At 37.4% G+C, this 14,268-nt stretch overlaps 1 protein-coding gene across 1 annotated transcript; it reads left to right on the top strand.

The window, feature by feature from the left end:
- The first annotated feature begins 3,480 nt into the window (after positions 1-3,480).
- On the top strand, positions 3,481-3,834 carry LOC149258785 (uncharacterized). Its single transcript, XM_089433982.1, has one exon. The coding sequence runs from the start codon at positions 3,481-3,483 to the stop codon at positions 3,832-3,834; it is 354 nt and encodes a 117-aa protein (XP_089290108.1).
- The last annotated feature ends 10,434 nt before the right edge of the window (positions 3,835-14,268 follow it).

The following is a 14,268-nucleotide window of genomic DNA, read 5'->3' on the forward strand; positions in this document are numbered from 1 at the left end:
ATATTGTAACAAAAAAAAAGTCCAATTAAGCTTAGTTGGGAACTAGCCCTTCCCTTTAAAAAATGTATACACTGTTATACATGTGTTCTTACAATTGAACCCAACCTTTAGGCACCCTCATCCTTACATCTAGCAGTTGACATAAATTTTAATACAGAGGTGGCAAATAATGTGGCACACATAGATAAGGGAAAGAGATGATTCACTTCTTTTACCCCATATTTATAATCAACGGAATGGGCATGAAAATATCTGTTTTGGATAATGTGGCAAACATAGAGAAGGGAAAGAGATGATTCACTTCTTTTACCCCATATTTATAATCAACAGAATGGGCATGAAAATATCTGTTTTGGATAAAGTATACACTCACCAACGATTCATTGTATGGTGCCAAATTTTGTAACAGCAATATTATTTCAATGCAAGTTATGTATATGTTTAGTTCATGCTTTGTCCAGAGTTCTAAAAATTTTGTGGATTCATCTTTTTTTCTGGGATGTGATCTCTGAATTAAATTAATTTTTGTGCTAGAATCATTGGATAACTCATGTTTGTTTTTTCTATTCACTTGATTAGAGCTAGAATACAGTTTGGTACACTAGGGAGGTTAACTGGTTGAAATTTTGGACAAGAGATGAATATCACACAAGCAATAGTAGATTACAGTGATACTGGTTCATAGGAACAAGTATTCAAGTTGAAATCTCCTAAGCTTAGTCCGGGGGTAGGATGCCCAGAAAGTACACTGTAGATGATCAGGGGGGAAATAAGGATTTGTCTCCACCATTGGAGTGGTATGGAGTGCCAGAAGGTACAAAGAGTTTGGCCCATGTTATGAGGATCCTAATGCACCAGACCCAAATGATCCTATTGTTCCATGGACTCACTCGTATTTTACTTGTTTAGAAAGAATTTTTTGTATTTATTTTACAGGTTCAAATAGATATTTTTCCTAAGAGAGTCTTCTCTCATTATGCAATATTTTTTGACCTATTTGATGTCAATGTTTGTGTTACTTAATTCTAAATTTTTGCATTGCTTAATTTCATCTCTTGTACGTGTGTATCTTTTCTCTTTGATTTCTCTCGTGTGGAGAATTGTGGTTTGGTGCACGGCATGCTATGCTTAATTTCTATGCTTTATTTTTTAATTGTGCATGATCATATTCTTCTCTTTTTGAATTTTTAATTCTTCGTTATAATTGATTTACTGGTTTTTCATAAAATTCATGAGCATGACCTGAGTTTTAAGCCATTTGTCATCTAGTATTCAAATTTAATTTTTTATATACTCTTAAAAGGTTTTTGGATGGCACTAATGGATATAAATTGCTAAGCCAGGTGGGGCTTGTATATTTATACTTTATTTTTAATCACTAAAAGCGGGTCTCAGTTCGTATCGGTAGATGTACAGGTTTTCTACAAGGTACGTGCGCATATTAAATGGACTGTACTTCCTGTCACAATACCTTACTAGACATCATTTAAGGTTTGGTATGAGAATGAATTCCCATCCATTAATGTCCAGTGTCCTCTACATATGGTGTATTGTGTGCCAGCACTTCAGTCTTCACAAGCGGGAACGCTTCTGATGGATCTTCGTATGGCTTTAAAACGTAGCACAATACATAGCATGGATCTTCGTATGGCTTTAAAACGTAGCACAATACATAGCATCATTGCTAAATAAGATTTCACCAAAATCAACCAAAATCAACCAATCAAAATAGGAAAAATAAATTTTAAAATTTTAAAAAAAATAAATGGAATTTTTTTTTAATGTTTACATTGGAAAACCTATTTGAATTTTTAGTCTATTTAGATTTAATGTCACAATCAAACTCTATCATCAAACCCATCAGCAATTCGTGGATGATACTATGCTGCATGGCGCCCCCATAGTAAAGGAAGCCCAACGTTTCAAAACCATTTTGAACCTGCTTAGCCGAGCCTCTCGTATGGATCTTAACTTGGATAAATCTTCTGTTTTTTCCTTCCATACACACTTGGCGGTCCAAAAGCACCTCACTAATATCCTTGGTTTCAAGAGGCACAACCTTCCTTCTAAATATCTTGGCATTCCTCTCACTGGCAAGCCTTCGCAAAAACTCCACTGGGAGCATTTGCTCTCCAAGCTAGAGGACAGGGGAAGTCACTGGACCAATAGAGTTTTAAATTTTGCAGGAAGACTTGTAATGACTATGGCAGTTCTACAAGCCATTCCTCTCTACATGCTCTCTAACCTCCCAGCTCCAAAAATGGTCATACATAAAATTAAGAGTATTCAAAGAGCCTTTCTCTCGTCGGGCAAAGCAGATAAACATAAGTGGGCTCTTGTAGCCTAGACTAAATTATGTAAGCCCAAAGTTCTAGGGGGCTTAGGGCTACAAGACTCGGACACTATTAACAAAGCTTATGGAGCCAAGCTTTGGTGGCGATGGCTCAAGGAACCCCATACACCTTGGGAAAAATTATGGAAAGCCAAATATGTTGAAACGTGGAGATCGGAGGACCTAATCAGAATGACAGATGCCCCTAAAGGTTCCCCTATTTGGAATTTGGCCAGAGCTAACAACCACCTCATTCAGAACCACTGCGTCTAGGAAATTCGAAATGGCAACAAGGCATTATTCTAGGAGGATGCATGGCAATAGCTACCTAAACTAGAACACCCCAACTGTTATGCCCTTTAGAGATGGTTTCAGGCAATGGGCAAGATACGAGTCCATCAATATTGGTCTGATATCAATGAGAACCAGCACTGGAGGAAATGGAACCTAGAGCCTCTCCCCCTAGAGGAAGACATGATAGTCCTCCTCAGCAACCTAAACTCTGATTTGAATAAGAGAATGATCCGGTCCACTCAGGAGGAGGATCAAGTTAGGTGGGGAAAGCTTGATGGAGGAACTTTCAACCTCAAGGAAGACAGAATTTATCTTGAGCACCACAACCTCGAAGACAAAGTAGCTTGGTACCCAAATGTCTGGAACAATGCTCTCTCGCCAAAGATAAAATCTTTTCTTTGGCTTATCATGGATCATAAAATCCTTACCTGGGAGAATTTAGTAAAAATAGGTTTTATTGGGCCTTCCAGATGCCCCCTCTATGAAAAGAATAAGGAAACGATGAGCCATCTCCTTAATTACTGTAATTGGACTGTGGGAATGGATGAAAGGAATTTTCAAACAAATAGACAGACACAGAGACTCAATTGAAGACTCCATTGCTAATTGGCGTACAAATTACTCCAGCTGCAATACGGTTAACACCCTTTGGAGGCTCTGCCCCGGTTTTATAGTCTGGAATACTTGGAAAGAGTGGAACAGAAGAATCTTTCAAAAAGAATTCAAGCAGCTTGAAACCATCAAAACAATCATTATGAACAGTTTAAAAGAAACTGCCCTTACCACCTGCAAAGCAGAACAGGACAAGACGCTCACTCCCAATGACTCTCGCATCCTGCTATTGTTTGGCATTAATGGTCCAACAAGTCACAAGGCTAAAGATAACCACCTTCCACCTGCTCCTGCTACCCCCCACCTCAGGATTTTACAAATTAAATTTCGACGAGGCCTCCAGGGGCAACCCTGGCCATGCTGGGCTTGGAGGTGTCCTCCGAAATGACAAGGGTGAAATCCGCCACATTTACTGCAGAACGCTTGGGGAGGCTACCAACAATGAAGTGGAATTCGCAGCCCTGGAACAGGGGCTGCAAATCCTCATTCGACTGGGTAAAGGTTCTGTTATAGTGGAAGGCAATTCCCTCCTGGCCATCACTACGGTGAAGAGGTTGCAAAATGGAACTCGGCCGGAGAAAGTCACAAAGCACTAGAGATTGGCCATGGTAACTACGCTCATCGCGAAACACCTCTCCTCCCTCAACAGCATTGTTCCACAAGCAGTCAGGAGGAAAGAAAATGGCTTAGCGGATTGCCTTGCCAACCACGCAGTCGATCATCCGATGGAGATCACTGACACTTGTTGGCAAGACGTCACAGATAATGAGCTTTGGGATCAGTGCACTCTCATCTCGAGGCAAGATCTTACCGGAACATCAAGAGTGGAAGAAGGGTTGTGGGCTACAGCTCATTAGTCACTTATGAGAATTAAAAACTCACTTCACACCAAATGAAGGTACAATGGGTGAAAGGCCCATGGAGTACCTAGGGAAGGGTGGGAAATCATCCACAAGGACACAGTTCATCGAACGGGGAGGACAATCAACAAAAAATATGATCGGCGCCGTAAGCAAGACACAGGGGAGGACACATGGCTCTCGGCCAATTGCCTCAAGCGTGGCAGAGTTAAGGCTCTGAATCGGCATCATGAGCAGGAGATGGGAAACCGTAATGGTAGTTATTATGGCAGGAACAACATATCTCTGATGGCGAAGTGGGAGATCTCAAGCCAAACCTTACCACCCTCAGCTATATCTAAGGCGTCAAACCAAATGATCAGAACACTGCTTTCTCCTGGCTCTTTTCTTAACAATCGCAATGCTGCTAGGATTTTCATTGTTTCCTAGACTTGCCATTACATAATGGCACGTGAGGGTAGTCGGAATGTCTCCGCTAACCGGGACTTGCAAAAAGCCCACGAGGCTTATGAAACCCAAACCACGCAGAAAGAGAAACGCAAAATCAAAGAGATCGAAGCTGCGGTTACAGAGGAGGAAGAACATTTGGACGCTCGGACTCTGGAGAAGGAAATGGACTGGCTTTTTGATCCAGGGACAGTGACCACAAGAGCAACACAATTCGTTCGAACACAAGGAGAAATGTGGAGAATGAAGACCATGCTAGCCAAGGCGCTCAACATGTAGGCTGAAAATATCAAGAGAGCTCACCAAGCCATATCCCTTATTTCTACAGATAACTCAGCTAAGTATGATGCCATGGAGTTCAATTTCAGTGCCCTGACTCAGGAAGTCAAAATCCTTTCGCAAAAGCTCAGTGTCCTCATTAATCTCCTCAGGCACTCCATCCATCAAGGGTTCAATGTTGTGGTGGAAGTCCTGGCAGAGGTAGCAGACACGAGCCAAGTGAAGCGCCCCAATTCGCAAAGGTTTCAACAGCCCGAGTTCGTGACTGTAATGGCCGACCCTAGTGCTCCCAGTAAAGACTATGTGATTATGAAGCTATAATGGCTTCTCAGTTTCTTTTTTCTCTCTTGTTTTTGTTTCTCTCTGTTGTAGCTGTGGAGATACTCCAGGTCCTCTTTCCTTTTGGACTCACTCACAAGTAGCCCAGGGTGGTGGTTTTTTTTGGTTTAGACCCCTCATTAGGCAGCCCTGCGTGATTAGCCTTGGGTTCAGTAGATGCAGGTTCAGCTACTTACAGTCATTTTGAGCATGCGTTGATGATTTCGCTTTGTCTGTGCATACAGAGCTTTTGTATCCTATGTATTTTTATGAATTAATATAAAACTGCTGATTTACACACAAAAAATGTCACAATCAAATGCATTTTGAATGCGTTATTACACTGTTGTGGCAAGGAATAATAATGGTCCATGGTTTTGTAATATCTGTTGTTATCCCAACAGAGCTGCTTATATTGCCTCAATATAAATATATTGCTTTTTCTTCTGAAAAAAAAAAAAAAAATGTTTTTGTTTTTTTGTTTTTTTTTTTTTTTAATTTAAATGTAACAAAATATATATATTCTATCGATATTAATAATTAAATTAATATAATTAGAATTTATTAATTATAGAAACAAATTATTATATATTAATATAATATGTAATTTGATTGAGGATTTTAAAATTAAATTATTATTATTATTTTTAATTTAAATATTATATATTAAAAATATAATTTAAATAATATTTTTTATATAAAAAATATATCAAATTAAATCTCAAACATATAATTTTTCATTTTGTCAATAACATATATTAGCACAACCACATTAATAAATGTAATTCATTAATATTGTTAATCATATTATTTGAATAAATATAATTTTTAATTTTGATTAATAATTATATTATTAATTATTAGAAACTAAATATTTTTTTTAATAAAGTCGGTTACTTGTTTTTCTATTCGAAAAGGAAAAAAGGAGGCTTTCTCCCATTACATAAAGGCAAAATGGAGGGGGGCTACCTAGAAGAGAAACAAAGGGGAAACGATCCCTATCTTCCATGCCTTTCCCCCTTTGTTTCTGAGAATACCTATAGCACTTTCTGTGTAAATTCGAACAAGTTAATTCAACAGAAATTTACATTTACAGAGCATAGGAAACTACTAGAAATAGAACATAGAGATATGGGGAGGATTGGAAATAGAGCATCTAAAAAAATTTGACTGAAGGCTCCTACTGTGGATGAGGTTGGTTCTTGCTGCTTTGGTAGTTGGAGTTTTCTCTTTTTTGATTGATTAGAATACCCTTAAGATAGTTTACAGTATCTTCCATGTGCTTACACTTGTGTTTTAGAGATGCAATTTCTTTCCTCAGCTCTTCTAGCTGTCTCTTAAGGAAGGAGTTCTGAGACTTAGCATCATCAAATTTAAAATCGTTGACTGTTTCTCTAATATGATCAATCATGTACTTGTTGGCTCTACAAATTGCATAGTTCTCACACTTTGGAAGATTGGACAGAGGGTTCCATTCAAAATTTACTATGGATTGAAAGCGAACTCTCCAAAAAAGAAAACCAGAGGCAAGAAGGAATAGATAGAAGGAATGAATAAGACCACAAGAAAGGCCTACCGAGACAGTCTGCTCCCAATGAAAGGGATACAAAACTTCATAGATTAAATTGTCTCTCCTCATAAGTAATGGAAGTTACCAAGTACCAATATTGTAATTCAGCCACAAGAGATGAATGAGTGAGAATAGCCCAACGATGGAAGAGACGATGAACACAGACATAAAAATAATACAGTCACGAAGACAAAGATGGTGAACACAACTGAAGAGGCAGCGGAGATAAGAGAGGAGGACGAAGATAACGAACACCGGGAATAGAAAGATGATAGTGAGGGAATGAAGCGATGCATTAATATATATCATAGGGAGGGGATACATATATAGGGGTGCTGAAGGCCACTTCATAATAATGATCGTCAACGGATCACGTGAAGCATATGCAACTACTATATGCTTGGGAGTCGTCATCTGACTATGTTGATTGTCCATGGAGATTTTCCCGTGATTTTGATTTCTTTCTTTTCGAGTTGATATGATTGTTTCCCACCTTGATGTCCTTGACCTGAGTAAAATTCTCTGCATATGGTGTCTTGAAGTCCTATGGAATTGGTTTTTGAGCTATCTCATTGGCTATTATGGATTCTCCAATAGGACGAGAGACTGCAAGATTAACTTTCTTATCAGCAGTACCATTATTTTCTCTCGGAATATGATTGAATGTGACTTCACCCAAATACTGCAGATTTTTTCCACCCTTATTATTAATTGGCTTAGAGCCTTATTCTTGAGACTTTTTTTGTCCATCATCGCATGAATAATTAGCTTAGCCCCCAATGATAACTGGATTTTGCATATCACACTATCTTAAAATTTTTGTTCCCAATAGAGGACCATATGCTTTTGCTCTGTTATTGGATATTTCCCCTAATCCCCATTCATATGTGATGGGATTAATTCCTCGTGGATCAAACAGGAATCCTCCAACTCCGGCCTTGCCTAGGTTAGACTCAGAAGCACCATCAAACAATAAACATGGTCTTTTTAAATTTTATATCCATGTTTTAAATTCCTCCTTTTTAGGTCTTATCTTCTAGTTTTGAGCGTTGATAGGAGTATTGTTGATGTTTGTTTTTTTTTGCTTGCTCAACGTGAATTTAATCCAAGTTCTTTCCTCATGTTGAATATGGTTGAATTCTATTGTTTTAGCTCCTTTGGAGGTGATAAATTTTGTTTTCATGCTCCCATTTTTTTCCAAAACTGTCCTTAAGCTTGGAGGGCGATCTTTGAAGATCCTCTGATTTCTAGTCAACCAGATTTGCCAACACATAAATGAGGGCACACTTGACCAATGTATTTTAATTGTTTCTTTATTTTTACAAGTATATGGATAATTTTTGTTCCAAGTTGAGAGAAGCTCATGCATATGTAGAGTTTGTTGAGATAAACCTTGAGGGGTCTTACTAACAATTGCCAGCAATCTTTTGCGAAAGCACACTCCAGAAAGAGTTGCTGGATACTTTCTTCACTTTTCTAGCACATGGCACAATGAGAAGGACCTTCATAACCTTTCCTTTTGAGATTGTCGACTGTTAGAATTTTTCCTTTGAGGAGAGTCCACATGAACACTTTGATTTTTGGTAGGATTTCCATTTTCCATGCATCCCTCCAATGGTCCCATTCTTCATTTTCTTGTTGTTGTATAGTGGCATATCCAGATTTAACTGAGTAATCCCCAACATTAAGATCCCACCTGAAAGAGTCTTTTCTGTCTTGACTCAAAGATGCTACACCCTTAAGAAGAGAAATTAAGTTCCTCCATTGAGGAACGAGGCATTGGGGAAGGTTGTGTATCCTCGAACCAACCTAATCTCCATCAATTCATTGAGAGATGTCTTCAAAAGTACTGGTTCCTTGTATTTTCATTCATCTTCTCAAATCATGGAGATTTTCTTGAGAGGCTATAGGTGGATTTCCCATTATGCTATCCTCCCAAATTTTAGTTAATTTCCCATTCCCATGGATCTTGGAGGAATTTTCTTTGATGAGGGAAAGAGTTTTTTTAATCAAACTCCAGATCTAGGAGAAGGGCCTTATTAGGAAACCCTTTTTAAGTAGTAGAATTCTATTATGGTTCATGTATTTTGCTTTCAGGATTTTCTTCCACCAACTACTCTCTCTAGTTTTAAATCTCCATGTTATTTCTTCTCCGAGTGCCAAGTTCAGAATCCCAGGGAGTATTATAGCGAGACCGCCTTTCTCATATGGTTGTGTTACTTGGTCCCATTTCACCAGAATGAGCTTCTTTCTTTCTACTTTACCTCCTTTCCATAGGAACCTCCTGATAACTAGCTTTATTTGTTCATGAATGCTTACTGGAACTAATATTGTTGCATACTGGTATTTTGGAAGAGTTGTGAGTAATGAATTGATTAAGACCACCCTTCCTGCCAAGTTGAGCTAATTCATTGCGCAATTCTGCACCATTTTTTCATTTTCTTTATGTAATTGATCCATATCTCAATCTTCAGATTTTATTTGGAGATTGGAAGACCAAGATAATGGAAATGGCTCCATTTTTCTTGAAAGGGAATTCCCAAAATTTGTGATATTTTTTGGAGAGAGCGGAGAGGAGTGTTCCAACAATTTTTTTTGCATTTTTTATTATTTGAATGACCTCCAAAGGCTTCCATAAATCTATTGAGCACCTTTTTATTCTTCTTGCTATAATTCATGAGGCTCCTACCATAACCAGAGTATCATCTGCGAATAGAGAGTGGTTAATGATTTTTACTTCTGGAGAGATTGAGAGACCTGTAATAGCCTAATCTTGTCTACATTTCTCTAGATTTTGAAGCCATCTCTTCTCCTCTTCTCTAGACTCCCTCTGAGTCCTGATTTCCTTCTCGGAAATCGTCCGTCCAGCTGTCGGATAACTCCTCTCCAGTCCTCCTTTGCCGCTGCAACCTAGATCTAGATTTCTTGGCTATAAATCTGTCGAGGTAGTGCTTCCCTCTACCTTGGTTCAGTCTCCTTAAACACTGTTTTGCACTGAAAAAAAAAAACATCCCACCATCTTCTCAAATCAAAATCTGCGCATCTCCCTTAGCCCTGACAACTTGAAGAGTCAGCCCTTCTAGCTTTGCGTAATCATAGTGAGAACTAGATCAACTCCTCTTGGCCACTGCGTCAATCCATCATGGATGAGAAAGATGGCTTGGCATTGCATAGGCCTGATCTGCCCCCCTCTACCTCTACACTGGCCTTAACAACTAACACAACTATTGTGTGGGCTCTTCATAGCTACTGTGTCTTCCTCTCCTAGCTCAGATGCTGATGTAGGAAATGCGTGAGCCTTTGCATCACCTTCTCTACGCTGCATTACTCCTCCTTCAGTGTCTTTGGCTTTGGAACAACGTTGCCTCTCAGGACAACTGCCTCTCTGTTGAAATCTCTCAGATTTCCCAGTTGATGCTTTCAGTCACCTATGATCTGTAATCTCTCTGATACCATGTGAAAATTATTTAATCTAACACATCAGAAACCCCTACTGCAATTTCTAGTTTATTATCTCCTACTTGTTCTTCACATTAACAAGTTATTTAATTGCATAAACATTGAACCAAACACAAATGTAACCTTCACAGGTATACAAATCATGCATTGAAAAAACTGAGATAATCACACAAGGGACACCATTATTTTTGGAAAATCTTCCCCGGAAAAACCCAATGTGGGAAAACTAGTGTAGCAAATAGAGGGTTTGTATTATTAAGCAGATTCATGAATACAACTAGGGTGCCAGAAATGGCTCACCCTTAATCGAAGATCCTTGGTAGTAGTACCTCTCTCCAGAGACATATATTCTTGCAACTAAGCAACTGGATGATCAACCCCACAATGAATCTTGATGTTCCTTGTGTTGGACAACGAAAGATGATCCAAGCACTGCTCTGTAACTGCATCACCCTGTCTGGAACTGCGTCACCTTCTCCTGGGTTAGGATATGCTGATCAACTCCTCTGCGTTAGCCTCTATGGCTTCTGCATTAGCCTCTATGGTCCTCTGCGTCCTCTGCACTGGCTCCTGAGGCCTCTGTGTCAGCCCTTCTTGGGCCTATACTGCCTCTTTCAACACTTCGCTACCTCTTTGGTATGTATTCTTCAGCCTTGGATCAAAATCCCTTGCTAAACTGCCCCTCATTGCAACTTTGATGACTAACTCGATTTCCTCAGCAAACCTTGCCCCAAAAAATCAAATTCTTTGGTCACTTGATGTGTTTCCAACTGACCCTCAAGCCTCCTCTTATACTTTTCCTGTTTACGATTCAATGACCGATATTAAGTCCCTAATGAACGACTAAGATTAGAACTGGCTTGATCCTCTTCATTAGAACTTTCTCACCCATTTTATAATAATACACATTAATATTTTTATTTTCCTATGTTTAGACTTAGGGACCCATTAAAAATATTAATTATTTTAATATCTCTTCATCTGGGTAGAATTTCTCCAAACAATTTCTGGGTCTTGGAGATCTCATGTGCCTTAGCGTCTCCACCAATTTTCATGGCTAAAGAACATACGATGCTACCAAAAATCAACACTTTTTTCCACATACTGTATCTAAATATGAATGTGGAAAATATCCCAAAAGAGTACGAAATTGTGGCTTAGTACTTGAAATATTGATTACTCTATCATAGGAGAGTTTTATGTACACTAGATTTTCATCCAAGATTTACAGATTCTTTTAGTTGTAACCCTACAAAAGTTGTATGAAAGTGTTATTGAATACGCCTACTTTCCAATTTATATATGGGTGGAATTCCATATACCTCTTCAATTTTTTGTTCATATTCTTGCACAATGTTTTCCAAATGTACTAACAAAACCTAGGGTCCCTACTTGAAACAATTATACATGTTATCTCGAAGTGCACCTAGGCCTATTCAAAGAAAAAAAATGTTTCTTTCTTCCCCCTAATAGACCTTGTATAGGATATGATATCATGTTATACTTGTTTGCTACCATAAACATGTATTCATGTCCCTTCCTAGTAGTTGGTTAACTTCCCACAGAATTGACGTAACTTATTTCCCAAGGATTAGTGGGAATATGTGGGGGATTACATAGACCATATTTATTGTTACTAAGTTTTTTGGTACAACAAGTTACACATCCTCTAATGAACATAGATACATATTATTTCATCCTAGGATAGTACACATACTTCTACAAAATGAAAACATTCTTCCAAAAACTAGAATGCCCTACAACCTTGAATATGTGTACTTCTTTGATCAACTATAATCACTCACCTTTAGGAACACATCACTTATATAGCATGTGGAGTAGTTTATTGTAGAAATGATAGTCAATTGTGATATCACCATCATATATATGATTCTGGAAATGAATTTGTTGGCATACCTCCTTGTAGTCCCCGTCCATTGTATTCACAATCATCAACATGAATATATAAATGTATAGGTTGGCATACCTCCATATTTAGATACTACATTCTCAATCTATTCGGACCAATGGAAATAAAGAAACAAATTTTTATGCTCATATAGAGTGAGAAGTTAGGTTGCTAATTTGAGATGAGTATCCAGTTCGATGGGTAATCATGGATTATTCTCAGAGATTGGCACACGATCTAGATGATTTTCTAACAGTCAAGCACCACCATTGATATGTAGTAACATAATGCGAAGATGTGGAGAGGACTCACACCATGGAATCTTTGTTGATCTCTCATGATATCTTGGAGAAATTACCAAATTATTTGAAGAGTATATATCGAATGGGATATAATTTTCTCACTCTAGCCTTTAATAGAGTTAGATTATACATAAAATCCTTTATGAGGTACGGGCCTATATTGATAGTACTAATATTTTAGTATCCTATCATTTGTTACCCCATTTGGTTTGACATGGAACCCGCATTGTGAGATGAAAAAAAAGAGGACTTAATGGATATAGTTGGATTGAACTCTAGGCTACTATAACCCAAGGGAATTAGGAAACATAAATTTTGGCTAATGAGAGTTACATGTAGTGGTAACAAAATTGGAATAGCTATGGCTACATGGGACATGCAATTGTAATTGTTGGTAGGAGACGATGGAGTACCATTTTTTCATCTTTTTGCTCGAAACATTCCCTTTTTCCTCCAATATGTACTCATTTGTCCACCTCCTTTTGTACATAGGAATCACTTCCTTACCCTTATTATGATTTTTTTAAAAGTAATATAGTTACCATTTTATCTTTGTAATTGTTGTACATAAATTTTATGACTACACATAAGCTTTCCTAACTTAATTACTATGTGCATACTCACTTATAGATGTATCTCTAGATCAGAAAATAGGTTCAACTCTCCTTAAAAACTATATGTAGATCTCTAGGTTAGTTTATTGGTTATACCAATGGATGGGATAACCCTTAAAATCTATCACCATGGAAATGGGATAGTTTTAATTAGCACAATAATCATCACATGCTAGAGAAGGTTCATTTGTTACAAATCTCCTTAAATGAAGCTATGAGAATATTTTTATATGTCTCAATGGTTATGCATCTTTCAATATTTTTGTATGTTGTGACATGAAATCACAGTGATAAGGAATCACCATATTATTGATTTTTCTTACTAAATGGAGTTGAATGGTGGAAATCATGGCCATATTTCCAAATAGACTCATCATGTTAGGTGTCATCAACTAGGTTATAAGCCTAGAACATTGTTGACTCCTTTTTGATATAGTTGTGTGAGTGAAGTTTCTTCCATTTAATTTGTATGCTAGGTAGAGTATTTTACATGGTAGTGAGTTTCATTAAAGAAAATTTGCCTCTCTGTGTATGAATGTCTCACAAGATCATACATGAACTTTTATTGATAATTAAATGATTGTATAATATGAGTGAACCCAAAAAATAAGAAAACCCATATAAACACCATCATCTACTTAGAAAAAAGAGGTATTATTTTTCTCCAAAACTATTTTGGATATTCTAATTTTCATTGATTTATATTGGATAGAATTCAAGTGAAAAATATGTTTATTTCCAAACCTAGGTGTAAAACACCTTCATATGTTTCCTTCCATATGGGTCCTATCTAATATTATATGACCATATAAGTGGAAAAAAGAACATCTAAATCTAGTTATACGTTATAAAGCCTTGCTTTGGGATGAAAAATGGTCATGTCCTATTAATATGTGCCATTCTTTTCCTAGTAGTAATATGGACCTACTAATGGGTTAACATCAATTTTTGAATTAATGAAGGGAGAGATTTTGATATGAATTAATAAAGAGGGGCTAGAAACATATATTTCATTTTGAAAAAGAAGAAGTGATAAGCGAAGTGAACAATATTGACATCTTAAAATAGAGACTATATATAAATCTTTAAACAGTTCCCTTCAATGAATTGAGCACTTAATAACTATTTTTTTCCCATTCACAATGTTGGAAATGAGAAACAACGATCGTATAAAATCTGTACATGAAGTTATAGAAATATACATGACAAACAATATCCCCACAATTGAGGATTGGTACATTGGACTTTCTATAACAAGCCTAGAGATCTATC

The sequence above is a fragment of the Pinus tabuliformis genome, chromosome 6 (assembly GCF_031772625.1).
Source record: "Pinus tabuliformis cultivar Carrire ecotype Pingquan chromosome 6, CPIR1, whole genome shotgun sequence".
Taxonomy (NCBI): Eukaryota; Viridiplantae; Streptophyta; class Pinopsida; order Pinales; family Pinaceae; genus Pinus; species Pinus tabuliformis.

Excerpts from the sequence above, each read along its gene's own strand:
- LOC149258785 (XM_089433982.1), top strand. The coding sequence starts at position 3,481 with ATGGTCCAACAAGTCACAAGGCTAAAGATAACCACCTTCCACCTGCTC.